At 45.8% G+C, this 17,973-nt stretch overlaps 1 protein-coding gene across 1 annotated transcript in view; it reads left to right on the plus strand.

Moving 5' to 3' along the window:
- Window positions 1–17,973, plus strand: part of LOC126175620 (sialin-like) — a 97,887-nt gene that overhangs the window by 69,860 nt on the left and 10,054 nt on the right. Inside the window, exon 8 of the mRNA XM_049922504.1 lies at window positions 10,154–10,395. Within this exon, the coding sequence (XP_049778461.1) occupies window positions 10,154–10,395 (242 nt within the window). The remainder of the gene's footprint in view (window positions 1–10,153; window positions 10,396–17,973) is intronic.

Consider the following 17,973-nt stretch of genomic DNA (forward strand, 5'->3'; position numbering starts at 1 on the left):
ACTTCACTGGGTTGGCGCTGCTGAAGTCTGGAACACCAAAACATTTACATATCACATCATCCAAAAGCTATTAAAAGTATAGCTTTGCAGCTGATTTTGATTGTAGATATCAAGTCTATCACTATTACCACACCGGTCACTGGTTCTTTCTTGAATCACTAAAAGATGGCAGTACCTCGGAAATTTGAACTCTTGAAAAACAATATGGCTGCAGCTCGTCACATAAAGATATTTTATGTCTTTCAACGCCGCACTTTCATAATTCATTCCCGTACCATGTCCTTCAGCAACCACTACACCATATTTACTTCGTATGGAAATCTATTCGCTTGTTAAGTTAAATAAGAATGCCATTTGAAATGCAAGCACGTATACATGGATACTGACAATTTAATATTACGTACTGTTATGTTAATAATTACTCATATATGATTCACATCATAGTATATGTTGGTATATAACACAGAGGAATACGTAACATGTGCCACTTTCTCTACCAACACTAACTTTAATGCATGTGAAAGAATGCAAACTAGCATCAGAGATAATGTTTACTTCAAACACAAAATCCGCGATGTCCTTCCCTCCCTGGTTTATCAAGTTATGACCATCTGCACAGGCCTGGTGACAGCTCGTCCATCAGCAGTGGTGAGGGTCACAGCTCGTGATATCCGTCTCGAGCTTCTCCTGTCTATATTTCTATGACCTTCGAAGAACTTGTAGCCTATTTCGCCATAGACAGAAAGTACGTGAGATAACAGTAAATAAAAACAGTATTCACGTCTTTCACGTCTTCACTTTTTGCAGCCAAGTGTTTTAATATACAAGAGCAGCAACTTTCGGAAACTCTAAGCGGCATGTGTCGGGTCCCCCTGAGTGGCGTCCAAAAGGAAATCGCTGGACTCGATAAATGGTACTTTCTGTAGTAATCATAAATTATTCTCTTCCAGTATTAATGATACGATACCAGAGAAATACGTTAGGGTGTAGACGAAATCTCATTAGTATTGTATTTCTGTTAGGAGATTAACGCCGATCTCAAATAGATAACTGAATGAGGGGTCATTCTCTTCGTGTGAAGGTCCGTAGAAAACAATGCACCATTTAACATTTTCCCATCTGTACTTTGTCTGCAAGTTGTGGGGCATATAAAAGATACCTTCTGGTTGCTGTGGTGTGACCATTTCTCCATGCTCTTTTTAATATTGTCTGACACCTGCACTTCGTAGACTCACTTGATACTCCAATTGCGTAGGCTTCCGTGGCCCGAGACAGCTGACATAACAATATCATGGGTATGGTACCACGACATTTTTTAAAAAACCTATTACGTTTCAGTCACGGTTACAGTACCCACCAGTGTCTACCTGTAGACCTAGAAGAAGACCACAGAAAGTGTGGCCAGAACGTTGGTTTCACCAACAGTATTTTACTGCTACTGGGAGACCTAGAAGAAGGCTACTGTAACCGTGGCCGAAATGTCGGTTTCACCAGAAAATTTTTACGAGTATGTCAGTTCTTGATACTGTTCTTCTCAGATCTTTTTTCCAGTGATACAAAACCCGTATATTAAATGAAATATTGTTAGGTACGAAGGGTATTTGCTGCCGCAGTGGGTGAAAAACGCCTCGTTGGCCTTCTAGGGCGTAAGATGTGTGAAATTCTTCCAGTAGTACAGAATGTCTTAGCCTTATAGGAAGATCTTCATCCGGATTTATTCCTATAGAGTCTAGGTTGCAGAAGCTTTAGGAGGCATCTCCAAAGTGGTTAAATACGCTGTTGAGTAGCTTCTACATTTACATTAACGGTTGATAAATATTTAATCGTTCTCCTAAGATCTTAAAACGAATGATGGAGAAATAGATATTGGGGTATCGTACTGAGCTATTTTACAATACTGGTCTGAGGGTACAAATGATTCGATATGAAGATCCAGTTCGTGTCTAGGATCATTTAACTGTAATTTTCGTGTCTTTCTCAGTATTTTTGGATCTTAAAGAAATGTTAAGTGTTGCGGGAAGGAATGTGTACTCCGGAGGGCAGTAAGAGAGATTTGTTGACTGTTATACAGTCTTCACAGGTTTAATGCAACAGCACGACCTGAATCTGATCTCAAGTAATAATTCCCGAAGGCGTGGACTGTCAGCAGTTAATACAATGTTTTTAACTTCAGACTGTCACTCAATGGTTTTCTGATAAAACTGGGTTGACTGCCATCATCCAAACACAGCGGTCAACTTGCTCAAATCTTTACGTTCTATGATGCGTATACGTGCGGTTTGAATACACATTGACGAAAAAAAAAATCGAGTCACCAAAAAATAATTAATGTAGAGTAATGAAATTTCGGGAATACATTTGTCTAGGTAACATATTAAAGTGATAATTAAACTGATAAACACTGCAACAACAATGCGCGAGATAAGCCATTGCAAATGTGCCTTAGTAAACGGTGCGACCGCCAGAATGTTGAACGCAAGCTTCCAAAAGTGCACGAATTGTGCTGTAGATACGTCAGATATCAGTTTGTGGGATGGAGTTCCGTGCCTGCTACACTTGGTCCGTCAATACAGGGACGGTCAATGCTGTTTGTGGATGACGCTGGAGTTGTCGTCCGATGATGTCTCGTATGTGCTCGACTGGAAACTGATCTGGTGATCAAGAACACCAGGACAACGTGTCCTCACTCTGTAGGTCATGATGGGTTACAAAAGCGGTATGCGGAGGAGCGTCATTCTGCTGGAAAACACCGCATGGAATGTTGTTCATGAATGGCAGCACAACAGGCTGAATCGCCAGACTGTTACAAATACGCGGGCAGGGTGCATGGGATAACCACGGGAGTGCTCCTGCTGTCATACGAAATTGCGCTCCAGACCATTACTCCTGGTGTAGTCCCGTGTGTCCAGCATGCACAGAGGTTGGTTGCAGGCCCTCAACTACTCTCCTTGGAACCAATGCACTGACATCACTGATACCGAAGCAGATTCGGCTTCCGTCAGAAAATACGACACACCACCACCCTGCCCTCCAACGAGCTCTCGCTTGACACCACTGAAGTCCCAAATGGCGGTGGATTGGGGTCAGTGGAAAGCACGCTACAGGGCGTCTGTCTCGAAACTGTCCTTGACGTAACCGTTTGGTAACAGTTCGTTGGGTAACTGTGGTGCTAACTGCGGCTCAAACTGCTGCTGCAGATGCAGCACGATGCGTCAGAGCCATACGTCGAATACCCTCTCGGTAGTGCCAAGTGGTCGTCCGGAGTCCAGTTTTCTTGAGACCGTGCATTCTCGTGAGCACCGCTACCAGCAGTGATGTACAGTGGCTACATTCCGGCCAAGTCTGTCTGCAGAATCGAAGATGGAACATCCAACTTCTCGTAGCCATATTACACGACTCCAATCAAACTCTGTGAGGTGTTGATAATGGCGTCTTTATCACCTTAAAGGCAGTCTTGACGACCACCACGTCTAAATGCAACTTACGCTCACGACCATTACAAAGCATATTTAAAGCAAACCTGACTTGCATTCTCATAATAGGGCTACTAGCGCCTCTTTACGTGACTGGTGCGAAATTTGAATAGACATCATGTATCAGATACAGAAACACGACTACCAACTTTGTTTTATGTCGCACAACCCCTTCTTGGTATTGTGATTTTTTTCCGTAAGTGTATTTCAAACTCAAATACACTGGAGCACATTGTCAACCGAGGTAGAATTTGCGGGAGCTATGTGTGAGACACAACTTTCAGTTTTGGTGCAAATGAATTTGTGGTGGTTCTTTTTACAACAGAAACAAAAGACGCTTCCATTCTTTGCACGGTTATTAACTTCTTGAACGCGAATGAACCACAGAAAACAACGGTTATTCGAGTTTATATCGTGATATGTTAATCAGTGTTTGCCATAATCTTACAACCTTATTGCTAATGAACTACTTGTTCACAGACGATAAGGTATATTTTTTGTTTTCTGAACTTGTTGGTTTGGAATGAAAATGAAATGCGGCTGCAGAAGTGGTGTAACCCATGGAATTAGATACCTTTCTGACGATAAGCGCATAAGTTCATCTACATCTACATCTATACTCCGCGAGCCACCTTACGGTGTGTGGCGGAGGGTACTTATTGTACCACTATCTGATCCCCCCTTCCCTGTTCCATTCACGAATTGTGCGTGGCAAGAACGACTGCTTGTAAGTCTCCGTATTTGCTCTAATTTCTCGGATCTTTTCGTTGTGATCATTACGCGAGATATATGTGGGCGGTAGTAATATGTTGCCCATCTCTTCCCGGAATGTGCTCTCTCGTAATTTCGATAATAAACCTCTCCGTATTGCGTAACGCCTTTCTTGAAGTGTCCGCCACTGGAGCTTGTTCAGCATCTCCGTAACGCTCTCGCGCTGACTAAATGTCCCCATGACGAATCGCGCTGCTTTTCGCTGGATCATGTCTATCTCTTCTATTAATCCAACCTGGTAAGGGTCCCATACTGATGAGCAATACTCAAGAATCGGACGAACAAGCGTTTTGTAAGCTACTTCTTTCGTCGATGAGTCACATTTTCTTAGAATTCTTCCTATGAATCTCAACCTGGCGCCTGCTTTTCCCACTATTTGTTTTATGTGATCATTCCACTTCAGATCGCTTCCTTGTCCAAATACATTAACTGTAAAATGTTGCCTTCCTACAATTGCTTCGCTACGCGGGAATTGTTCAGCGCTTGGATAAGTCTTCGGGGGATGCACCAAGAATCGTCGGCACGAATACGTGCCTTTATGCATTAACATTTTTACCCAGCGACTGCAGGCCCTGAAAACGTAGGTTGCACTCTATGAAAGTGGCGCTCATAATTTCTGGAGATGCGATCCGAATGGTTTCTACACTCCTGGAAATGGAAACAAGAACACAATGACACCGGTGTGTCAGACCCACCATACTTGCTCCGGACACTGCGAGAGGGGTGTACAAGCAATGATCACACGCACGGCACAGCGGACACACCAGGAACCGCGGTGTTGGCCGTCGAATGGCACTAGCTGCGCAGCATTTGTGCACCGCCGCCGTCAGTGTCAGCCAGTTTGCCGTGGCATACGGAGCTCCATCGCAGTCTTTAACACTGGTAGCATGCCGCGACAGCGTGGACGTGAACCGTATGTGCAGTTGACGGACTTTGAGCGAGGGCGTATAGTGGGCATGCGGGAGGCCAGGTGGACGTACCGCCGAATTGCTCAACACGTGGGGCGTAAGGTCTCCACAGTACATCGATGTTGTCGCCAGTGGTCGGCGGAAGGTGCACGTGCCCGTCGACCTGGGTCCGGACCGCAGCGACGCACGGATGCACGCCAAGACCGTAGGATCCTACGCAGTGCCGTAGGGGACCGCACCGCCACTTCCCAGCAAATTAGGGACACTGTTGCTCCTGGGGTATCGGCGAGGACCATTCGCAACCGTCTCCATGAAGCTGGGCTACGGTCCCGCACACCGTTAGGCCGTCTTCCGCTCACGCCCCAACATCGTGCAGCCCGCCTCCAGTGGTGTCGCGACAGGCGTGAATGGAGGGACGAATGGAGACGTGTCGTCTTCAGCGATGAGAGTCGCTTCTGCCTTGGTGCCAATGATGGTCGTATGCGTGTTTGGCGCCGTGCAGGTGAGCGCCACAATCAGGACTGCATACGACCGAGGCACACAGGGCCAACACCCGGCATCATGGTGTGGGGAGCGATCTCCTACACTGGCCGTACACCACTGGTGATCGTCGAGGGGACACTGAATAGTGCACGGTACATCCAAACCGTCATCGAACCCATCGTTCTACCATTCCTAGACCGGCAAGGGAACTTGCTGTTCCAACAGGACAATGCACGTCCGCACGTATCCCGTGCCATCCAACGTGCTCTAGAAGGTTTAAGTCAAGTACCCTGGCCAGCAAGATCTCCGGATCTGTTCCCCATTGAGCATGTTTGGGACTGGATGAAGCGTCGTCTCACGCGGTCTGCACGTCCAGCACGAACGCTGGTCCAACTGAGGCGCCAGGTGGAAATGGCATGGCAAGCCGTTCCACAGGACTACATCCAGCATCTCTACGATCGTCTCCATGGGAGAATAGCAGCCTGCATTGCTGCGAAAGGTGGATATACACTGTACTAGTGCCGACATTGTGCATGCTCTGTTGCCTGTGTCTATGTGCCTGTGGTTCTGTCAGTGTGATCATGTGATGTATCTGACCCCAGGAATGTGTCAATAAAGTTTCCCCTTCCTGGGACAATGAATTCACGGTGTTCTTATTTCAATTTCCAGGAGTGTATATCAATCTACAATGACCGACGTCAGCGAACTTGAGAACTGGCAAATGTGATGAACTGTGGTTATTTCACAATCATGCGATATTTGCATGCAATGGGGAAGGCCCAAAAATCGGGTGCGTGGCTACTGCAGGCTCTAAGCCAAAAATCACAAAAATCAGTGGGTGGCCATATGTGCATCACTGCTTGCTCGTCATCAACTGGGTCATGAGCAACATCGACCATTCATATACTGTATCGTTACTGGTGACGAGAAACGGTGTCTTTATGCTAACATAAGAAAAGTAATGGAATGGTTGAGCCCAAACAAAGCAGCAGCTCCCCATACAAAACCTGAGCTCAGCCAGAAAGGTAATGCTACGGATTTGATGGAACAGCGACAGTGTGGTGTACTAAGAATTGCCTCCCTGAGGTGTAAGCAGCACTGCTGACATATATTGTCAGCAACTGAGACGTCTCGCAGATGCAATCCAAGAACAACGACCAGGAAGGTGATGCTGCTCCACAATAACGCCCGCTCGCATTCAGATAGACTGACAAAAAGCTTTATACAGGAATGGAGTTGGGAAGTCGTTTCGCACCCAGATTTCGCCCTCAGATTTCCACCTTTTCCGCCCTCTGTCGAACTACTTTCAAGGAATTTCCTTTCGAGACGAAAATGTGCACCGAACATGGCTCGTCGAGTTCTTCACTTCAAAACCGTGTGATTCTACAGTCGTGGAATCGAGAAGTTACCTAGCGTTGGCAGACTGTTGTAAATAGTGAAGGAGAATGTGCTATTGATGACTAAAGTCTCTGTTACGTGCACACTAATTAGCCGGAACATCATGACTACCGACCTACTATTGATATAAACCCGTCCAAGCGATAGCAGCGTCACCTGGGATGTATGACTGCTGGTCAGACACATGCACGGTGCATGAAGCATCTATGAGCGGGCTGCCGTGTGTAGAACGACGAAGGCACGTCATCTATCTGAGTTTGAGTACGGTAGATTGTGACGGCCTGGAGGCTCGGAAACTGCACGACTTGTCGAGTGTTTGAGGAGTGCTGTGGTGGGCGTCTTCAACATGCGTGGTGAAATCAGGTCCAGATGTCGTGGGGTTGGGTGGCCACACCTTGTTACAGATGTCGGACGTCGTAAGCTGGACAGACTGGTAAGACGGGATAGGTGGTGTACTGTGGCAAAACTAAGATCAGACTTTAATGATGGGCAGAGTAAAATTGTGTCCGAACACACAGCGCATCGAACAGTCCTAACGATGGGCCTCCGCAGCCGACGAACCGTGCTCACGTCAGTGTCAACACCACGACATCGGCAACTACGACTGAAATGGGCACGTGACCATCGAAATTGGACGTTGGCGCAGTGGCAGAAGGTTGCATGGTCTGATGAATCCCAATAGCTTCTTCGTCATGTCGATGGGAGGGCGCGAATCCGTCGTCTTCCAGAGGAACAGTTCCTTGACACCTGTACTGCGGGTTGGAGAAAAGTTGGCGGCGGCACCACTATGCTCTGGTGAACATTTACGTGGCCTTTCATGGGTCAAGTGGAACTCGTGCAACGCACCATAATGGCCAAGGAGTATCGTACACTGGTTGCAGATTACGTACAACCTTCATGAAGATCAGGTTTCCCAGCGGCAGTGGCATTTTTGAACAAGATACTGTGCCATGTCATGAGGCCAGCAATGTGGTGGAGTGGTTCGAGGAACACAGTGGCGAGTTCCATTTGATGTGCTGGTCCCCCAACTCGCCAGATCTGAACCCAATTGAACAGATCTGTATTGTATTGAAGCTGGCGTCAGAGCTCATCGACCCGTCCCCAGAATTTATGGGAATTAGGTGACTTGTGTGCGCAGATGTGGTGCCAAGTCCCTCTGGCGACCTAACAAAGCTTCATTGCTTCCATGCCATGACGCATCGCCGCTGTCATCCATTCCAAAGGTGGATATACTGGCTATTAGATAGGCGGTCACAATGTTCTGGGGGATAAGTGTATCAGTTGTGTTTATTAAACTCACTGAAAAACGCTGCGAATTTATGTAACAATCTAGTATCTTACAGAAACAAAACGAGATCTAATCAAGATGACACACAGGTGTCGAAACTTGCTTGGGTAAAGAAAAAAAATACTTTGTGTTTGACGGAAGATGGAGTTTTTAAAACCGCAGCTGAAGATTTAGTATGACAGTTCCACTGTGCACTGGTTATGTCAGGATAGCCTTGTACCTCTTTACATCGAAAGCTAAATTTTTTCGGTAGAGGAGTTTGTACACTACTGGCCATTAAAATTGCTACACCGCGAAGATGACCTGCTACAGACGCTAAATTTAACCGACAGGAAGAAGATGCTGTGATATGCAAATGATTAGCTTTTCAGAGCATTCACACAAGGTTGGCGCCGATGGCGACACCTGCAACGTGCTGACATGAGGAAGGTTTCCGACCGATTTCTCATATACAAAATGCAGTTCACCGGCGTTGCCTGGTGAAACGAGGTTGTGATGCCTCGTGTAAGGAGGAGAAATGCGTATCATCACGTTCCCGACTTTGAGAAAGGTTGGATTGTAGCCTATCGCGATTGCGGTTTATCGTATCGCGACATTGGTGCTCGCGTTGGTCGAGATCCAATGACTGTTAGTAGAATATGGAATCGGTGGGGTTCAGGAGGGTAATACGGAACGCCGCACTGGATCCCAACGGCCTCGTATCACTAGCAGTCGAGATGACAGGCATCTCATACGCATGGCTATAACGGATCGTGCAGCCACGTCTCGATCCCTGAGTCAACAACTGGGGACGTTTGCAAGATAACAACCATCTGCACGATCAGTTCGACGGCGTTAGCAGCAGCATGCACTGTCAGCTCGGAGACCATGGCTGCGGTTACCCTTGACGCTGTATCACAGACAGGAACGCCTGCGATGGTGTACTCAACGACGAACCTGGGTGCACGAATGGCAAAACGTCATTTCTTCGGATGAATCCAGGTTCTGTTTACAGCATCATGATGGTCGCATCCGTGTTTGGCGACATCACGATGAACGCACGTTGGAAGCGTGTATTCATTATCGCCATACTGGCGTATCACCCGGCGTGATGATATAGGGTGCCATTGGTTACTCGTCTCGGTCACCTCTTGTTCGCATTGAACAGTGGACGTTACATTTCAGATGTGTTACGGCAAGTGGCTCTACCCTTCTTTCGATCCCTGCGAGACCCTACATTTCAGCTGGATAATGCACGACCCTATGTTGCAGGTCCTGTACGGGCCTTTCTGGATACAGAAAATGTTCTACTGGTGCCCTGGCCAGCACATTCTCTAGATGTCTCACCAACCGAAAACATCTAGTCATTGGTGGCCGAGCAACTGGCTCGTCACAATACGCCAGTCACTACTCTTGATGAACTGTGGTATCGTGTTAGCCGCATGGGCAGGTGTACCCGTACCCGCCATCCAAGCTCTGTTTGACTCAATGCCCAGGCGTATCAAGGCCGTTATTACGGCCAGAGGTGGTTATTCTGGGTACTGATTTCTCAGGATCTATGCACCCAAATTGCGTGAAAATGTAATCACATGTTAGTTGTAGTATAATATATTTCTCCAATGAATACTCGTTTATAATCTACATTTCTTCTTGGTGTAGCAATTGTAATGGCCAGTAGTGTAATTTAGCAGTTGAGAGTAATGGTGATGAATGAAGTAACTATGAAAGGATCATCTACAGTGTACTCTTAAGTAATCATTCATACAGCCAGTTCATTTTTTTTGTAACGCTGCATGCTGTGTCTCGTAGATGGCAGAAGAGCGGAGCCGGATACAGCGCCCTCTTGCACACAGGTCTGCTGGTTCCCGCGGTGGCGCTGGTGTTGGTGGCGCTGGTGGGCTGCGACTCGGCCGCCATCGTGGCGATGCTGGCAGTGAGCGGCTTCTGCATGGCCTCTCACTGCACCGGCATCTACATGAACATGCAGGCCATAGCGCCCAACTACGCTGGCACTATCGTCGGCTTCGTCAACACCTTCGCCAATATATCAGGCATCATCGTCCCGTACATCGTTGGAGCCGTCACAAATGCAAATGTACGTCATATCACCGTCACTTGTGGGAAGTAGAAGTGGCTTAGCACCAGGATCACAGTGTACTGCCTTAGGAAAGAAAGTGAAAATAAGGTTAGGGCAGGTTTAGGAACGTGTATTTGAGCAATATTTACCAAATTGCGGTAGTTCGAAAATGCAACGTTGTGGAGCCATGACTACGAGACAGCAGTCAGTCAGTGGCGAATGCACGAAAATGCCGGCGTTTAATCTACCTTGCCCCTGTTATACTAAAGAGTGCAGTTAGTTGCTAAATTAGCTCAAAGTCTTTGTTTAATCTGGACAGTAAAACCTAGAAACCTATAAATTACTATCCACAGTTGCTCCTCGAGAAGTGATGTTATGCATTATTTACTGTCGAAAGCTTGGCTAACCAAGGTACAAGTACCGCAGTGCCATTAATTGCCACAAAGCTGATATTGTTAAAGAAATTATTGGTGCATGTCTGAAAAAGTCCTAGGTTGCAATAAATGATTGTTGACCACTTAATAGCCGCCCTTCTGCAATGGGGCATTTCTGTCTGTGATTATATGGAAAATCCTGTTCAAAGTGAGGTCCCTTGGATTGCTCTTACCTTATTATCACATTTTTTCTATGCATTCCGCATTATTTGCAGACTGAAACAGTTTCTTAACTATACAGTTTGTTTGCCAGTACACTGCAGCAGGGACTCAGCAGCAACTTCTTACCAAGCTTGTTTAGGTCGGTCGGTAAATAAGGAATCCTTATAGTCTCACTTTGTTGTCCATCTGTCTGTCTGTCTGTTAAGACCTCTTTTCCTCTGTAACTTATGTGGGTAAAAAGTTAAAAATTATGTCGCGTACTGCGATATACAGTCCCCTGTTGGTGTGAAAAATTTGCACTTGTAAGTCAATGAAATCAAAAGATACCGTCGTATGTGTCACATATTTTGAGACTTGCAAACTCACTCATCAGAACCTATACATGTTGGACCTGGTGGTCTAGCGCAAAAGTATGTGTCTTGAAATTAATAAGTCACCTGATAGTCTCGTTCGGATCACGGATTTTTGGATCGTTTCAGCCTAGCCTTCACCTGTCAACGATGTGACGATTGGCCAGAAACAACATGTGGTTCGGTTTCTACGTTAAGCTGTAGGTCCCATTTCACCGATTGGAAAACTGCGATAGTTTAGGGATACGTAAGTCGCTGAAGCGGCGCACAATAGAAACACTTGCACTAGGTCATTGAGCCACAAGAAATGATGATTATTGTTATCTACACTCATGCTCATAAATTAAGGATATTGCAGAATGTGGTGCCACACAACGTGGCACTACACAAAACTGACGCTCACAGCATAGGCACATAGGGAACACACATGACACAGATCTGTAAGTCCACGGTATTGGTGATAAGTTAAGAAAACCGCCCCGAAACACATGTGCTACAAAACGCCACTGTGTCCTGCGCATGTACCCCGACATCAGTATGGTATATGATCACCATGCACACGTACACAGGCCTCACAACGGGTTAGCATACTCTGGATCAGGTGGTCGAGCAGCTGCTGGGGTGTAGCCTTCCATTCTTGCACCTGTGCCTGTCGGAGCTCCTGAAGTGTCCTAGGGGTTTGAAGACGTGCAAAATGACGTTACGATATACCTGACCTATTACAGTTCCTCTGTCAAAGACGTGCAGGGGTGTACGTGCACCAATCATAATCCCACCCCACACCATCAAACCACGACCTCCATACAGGTCCCTTTCACGGACATTAAGGGGTTGGTATCTGGTTCCTGGTTCACCTCACATGAAAACCCGGTGAGAATCACTGTTCAGACTATACCTGGACTCATCTGTTTACGTAACCTGGGACCACTGTTCCAATGACCATGTACTGTTTTCTTGACACCAGGCTTTACGTGCTCTCCTGTGACCAGGGGTCAGTGGAATGCACCTTGCCGGTCTCTGAGCGAATAAAACATGTCTGTTCAGTCGTCTGTAGACTGTGTGTCTGGAGACAACTGTTCCAGTGGCTGCGATAAGGTCCTGAGCAAGGCTAGCTTCAGTATTCCGTGGGCGTCTGCGGGCACTGATGGTGAGATATCGGTCTTCTTGTGGTGTTGTTCACTGTGGACGTCTAGTACTGTAGCGCCTGGACACGTTTCCTGTCTGCCGGAACCGTTGCCATAATCTTGAGATCACACTTTGTAGCACACGGAGGGCCCATGCTACGAGGGCACATGCTGCGGAAGCAAAGGGAACTTCACAGCAAACATAAACATAGCCAACGCCTTGCCGACAAACAAAAATCACGCGAAGCGAAATGTAATGTGAGGAGGGCTATGCGAGAGGTGTTCAATGCATTCGAAAGTAAAGTTCTATGTACTGACTTGGCAGAAAATCCTAAGAAATTTTGGTCTTATGTCAAAGCGGTAGGTGGATCGAAACAAAATGTCTAGACACGCTGTGAAACAAATGGTACTGAAACAGAGGATGACAGACTAAAGGCGGAAATACTAAATGTCTTTTTCCAAATCTGTTTCACAGAGGAAGACTGCACTGTAGTTCCTTCTCTAGATTGTCGCACAGATGACAAAATGGTAGATATCGAAATAGACGACAGAGGGATAGAGAAACAATTAAAATCGCTCAAAAGAGGAAAGGCCGCTGGACCTGATGGGATACCAGTTCGATTTTACACAGAGTACGCGAAGGAATTACCCCCCTTCTTTCAGCGGTGTACCGTAGGTCTCTAGAAGAGCGTAGCGTTCCAAAGGATTGGAAAAGGGCACAGGTCATCCCCGTTTTCAAGAAGGGACGTCGAACAGATGTGCAGAACTAAAGACCTATATCTCTAACGTCGATCAGTTGTAGAATTTTGGAACACGTATTATGTTCGAGTATAATGACTTTTCTGGAAACTAGAAATCTACTCTGTAGGAATCAGCATGGGTTTCGAAAAAGACGATCGTGTGAAACCCAGCTCGCGCTATTCGTCCACGAGACTCAGAGGGCCATAGACACGGGTTCCCAGGTAGATGCCGTGTTTCTTGACTTCCGCAAGGCGTTCGATACAGTTCCCCACAGTCGTTTAATGAACAAAGTAAGAGAATATGGACTATCAGACCAATTGTGTGATTGGATTGAAGAGTTCCTAGAAAAAAGAACGCAGCACGTCATTCTCAATGGAGAGAAGTCTTCCGAAGTAAGAGTGATTTCAGGTGTGCCGCAGGGGAGTGTCGTAGGACCGTTGCTATTCACAATACACATAAATGACCTTGTGGATGACATCGGAAGTTCACTGAGGCTTTTTGCGGATGATGCTGTGGTATATCGAGATGTTGTAACAATGGAAAATTGTACTGAAATGCAGGAGGATCTGCGGCGAATTGACGCATGGTGCAGGGAATGGCAATTGAATCTCAATGTAGATGGTTCAAATGGCTGTGAGCACTGTGCGACTTAACTTCTGAGGTCATCAGTCGCCTAGAACTTAGAACTAATTAAACCTAACTAACCTAAGGACATCACACACATCCATGCCCGTGGCAGGATTCGAACCTGCGACCGTAGCGGTCGCTCGGTTCCAGACTGTAGCGCCTAGAACCGCACGGCCACTCCGGTTGGCCTCTCAATGTAGACAAGTGTAATGTGCTGCGAATACATAGAAAGAAAGATCCTATACCATTTAGCTACAATACAGCAGGTCAACAACTGGAAGCAGTTAATTCCATAAATTATCTGGGAGTACACATTAGGAGTGATTTAAAATGGAATGATCATATAAAGTTGATCGTCGGCAAAGCAGATGCCAGACTGAGATTCATTGGAAAAATCCTAAGGAAATGCAATCCGAAAACAAAGGAAGTAGGTTACAGTGCGCTTGTTCGCCCACTGCTTGATTACTGCTCACCAGTGTGAGATCCGCACCAGATAGCGTTGATAGAAGAGAGAGAGAAGATCCAACGGAGAGCAGCGCGCTTCGTTACATGATCATTTAGTAATCGCGAAAGCGTTACGGAGATGATAGATAAACTACAGTGGAAGACTCTGCAGGAGAGACGCTCAGTAGCCCGGTACGGGCTTTTGTTGAAGTTTCGAGAACATACCTTCACCGAGGAGTCAAGCAGTACATTGCTCCCTCCTACGTATATCTCGCGAAGAAACCATGAGGATAAAATCAGAGAGATTAGAGCCCACACAGAGGCATACCGACAATCCTTCTTTCCACGAGCAATACGAGACTGGAATAGAAGGGAGAACCGGTAGAGGTACTCAAGGTAACCTCCGCCACATACCGTCAGGTGGCTTGAGGAGTATGGATGTAGATGTAGATGTAGAACTGTTGTGTTTGACCATCCTCCAGTCGACCTAGTATTCTACCCCTCATAACGTCATCGATATGTGTTCTTTGAGCCATTTTCAACACACAGTCACCATTAGCACGTTCGAAAACGTCTGCACACCTACTCGCTGCACCGTACTCTGACATGCACAAACACACCTTTGCGTATGTGGACTGCTGCGAGCGCCACCGTGTGACGACCACAGGTCAAATGCACCGCATGGTCACACCCCGAGGTGATTTAAGCCCGTAAACCACCCACCAGAGCGTTGTATCAGCATTATCCTTAATTTATGAGCAAGAGTGTATATGCATAATTAAGTTTGTATGGAACACCCGCAGTACGAATCCTACCCGCACTTCTCCAGTTTTTTTATGCACAGATGTAGACAGATTTTTCAGGTGTAATAATATTATAATTTTTATTGCGTCCACGGACTGACACCAGCAGCGACTTTCCAAATGAGATAAGATGTGTAACTCTGATATCTTCAGTTTCATTAAGAGTATATCCTTTTGTCAACAGTGCATTTTATAGTAACATAAGTTAATAATAATTACACATGGAGAGCAGCAGTATTTTGTACAACAGTGTCTTCTAAGGAGGTGGCAGCACACAGTGTAGAGCTACTATAAGAATACATAGAGGATTGGTGTTTAATTCGTGAATTGTTAATTTTTTTCCATCTGCTATTCGAGAGTGAAATATGGGATATGGCTGACTGATATTTGGTTTTGGCTAGAGGTTGTGTATGTCTGGTCTCACTCGGGCGGATGCACATGTACAAACTTGCTTCCCTCTTAGTTTCTTGTAATGGGATGTGTGAGTGACATTGTGCATATACTATCTGGACACCTACCGGTGGAAACACTCACTTTAATTTAAAAGAAAATTGTGACTAGAATTAGAAAAACGTATTATTTTCCCCTACTGCCACTGATTCCTTTGCAAAGGAAGATGGTTACACTGACGTTCTCTTAAAAAGAAGTCATGGATCTGCCATTGCTACATAGTCCATATGTACAAAAGAAAATCGTGATCGGCAGTAGAGAAACATCGTGCACCTGCCTTTGCTATGCAGTCCATAGTTTAAAAAGAAAATCGTGACTGCCAGCAGAAAACAATATTTATTTTATAAACAAATCCATTACTTACATTACAAAGATGGAACTTCTGCTACCTCTATCATTTAATTTCTGCCCCTTTTCCATTCAAGAATGGAGGGTGGAAAGTAGGATTGTCGGTAAACCCCCACAGTAGCACTAATTCTTCAGATTTTCTTGTTGTGGCCATTTTGCAAGATACGTGCAGGAGGAAGTAAATGTCACCTGACTCTTTCTAGAACTTTTTCCCTCAGATTTACGACAGTAATCCTCTCCTGGGGCACAAGATCCCTCTTGTAGCATCTATCACTGGAGTTTGTTTAGAACGTGCGTGCTTCACCGTGTTGGATCTTGTCTAGCTCTTCTATTAATATAACTTGGTAAGGGCCCAAAACTGACGAGCAAACCTCAAAAAAACGGTCAACAAATGTTTTGTAAGCCCCTTCTTTCGTGGATTGATTACATTTCTTTAAGATTCCTCCAATGGAGCTTAACCTGTCATCAGCTTTTTCCCAATTTGCGTGTTATGTGGTAATTTCACTTCAGGTCAGTACAGACGGTACTTGCTGGTATTTCACGGTTGCTTCTGTTTATATTAATTTTTCGTCAATAGTGTAATCATATAGTATTGGATTTCTTGGTCTACTTATGAACATTACACAACATTTACTTACATTCAGTGTGACATTGTTATCTCCTTATAGACAACTACAAATCTGCCACACGATTCATGGAACTTCCGGTGTTGTCCACTGTATCATATATATTGTTCCAGCTACTTCGCAGTTCTGCCACAACCAATCAGTCATGTAACACGATTTAATAAAGATATACAACTACCTAACATCAGCCAACGGCCTTGTCGCAGTGGTAACGCCAATTCCCAACAGATCATCAAAGTTTAGTGCTGTCAGACTAGGCTAGCACTTGAAATGGTGATCATCTGCTCTGCAGCGGGGAGCACTCAACCCTTGTCAGGCAAACTGAGGAGCTACTTGATTGAGAAGTAGCGGCTCTGGTCACGTAAACTGATATATGGCCGGGAGGGCAGTGTGCTGACCACATGCCCCTCCATATACGATCCAGTTACACCTGTGGGCTGTGGATGATCCTGCGGCCGGTAGGTACCGTTGGGCCTTACAAAGATATAGGCAATCACCTTCTTGATTTCATAAAGTGTCCTGATATGTGACTATGAGGAAGTCTTACGTTTTCCTTTGGTAAAGAACAGTATTACGAGACTGGAAGCTACTGTTTACAACTACGGAATGGGTGGTGTGTCTGAACCTGTAGTAGTCTGTTTAACTGTATGAAATGCCAACAAACAGCATTTAAAATGTGCTTCACTGTACTCTATCCCAATCACTTCCATGTAATGTAAATTATTGAATAGCTTACAGAATAGTTGTTGTGTTGTATTTTATAGTAATCTGCAATTTGTTCCAACAGGGACGATACAAGTATTACATATAAGTTAATAATTTCTGAAAGCGTAACTGGAATAACAGCGATCATACACAGATCAAAAAAATTTTTGCATCACCCTGGTTCCCAGAACTCCTGAAGATAGCTGTGGATTTTTTATCACAGGCACAGTCCCTTTGACTGTTCGGACATGTCACTAAACCCGCCCAAAGATGTAAACAACCATGCATAAGCAGCACCTATTACACGGAGGGGATCAGACAGTTGAATCAGTTCCAGTCATTCCACCAGGAAGGAGGTACACGGTTCGACCGCATCCGCATTGTTACTTTGTGCCAGGAAGGGCTCTTAACAAGGAAGTGTCCAGGCGTCTCGGAGTGAACCAAAGCGATGTTGTTCGAACATGGAGGAGATACAGAGAGACAGGAACTGTCGATGACATGTCTCGCTCAGGCCGCCCAAGGGCTACTGCTTCAGTGGATGACCGCTACCTACGGATTATGACTCGGAGGGACCTGACAGCAACGCCACCATGTTGAATAATGCTTTTCGTGCAGCCACATGACGTCATGTTACAACTCAAGCTGTGTGTAATAGGCTGCATGATGCGCAACTTCACTCCCGACGTCCATGGCGAGGTCCATCATTGCAACCACGACACCATGCAGCGCGGTACAGATGGGCCAAACAACATGTCGAATGGACCGATCAGGATTGGCCCCAC

The sequence above is a fragment of the Schistocerca cancellata genome, chromosome 3, assembly GCF_023864275.1.
Source record: "Schistocerca cancellata isolate TAMUIC-IGC-003103 chromosome 3, iqSchCanc2.1, whole genome shotgun sequence".
Classification (NCBI taxonomy): Eukaryota; Metazoa; Arthropoda; class Insecta; order Orthoptera; family Acrididae; genus Schistocerca; species Schistocerca cancellata.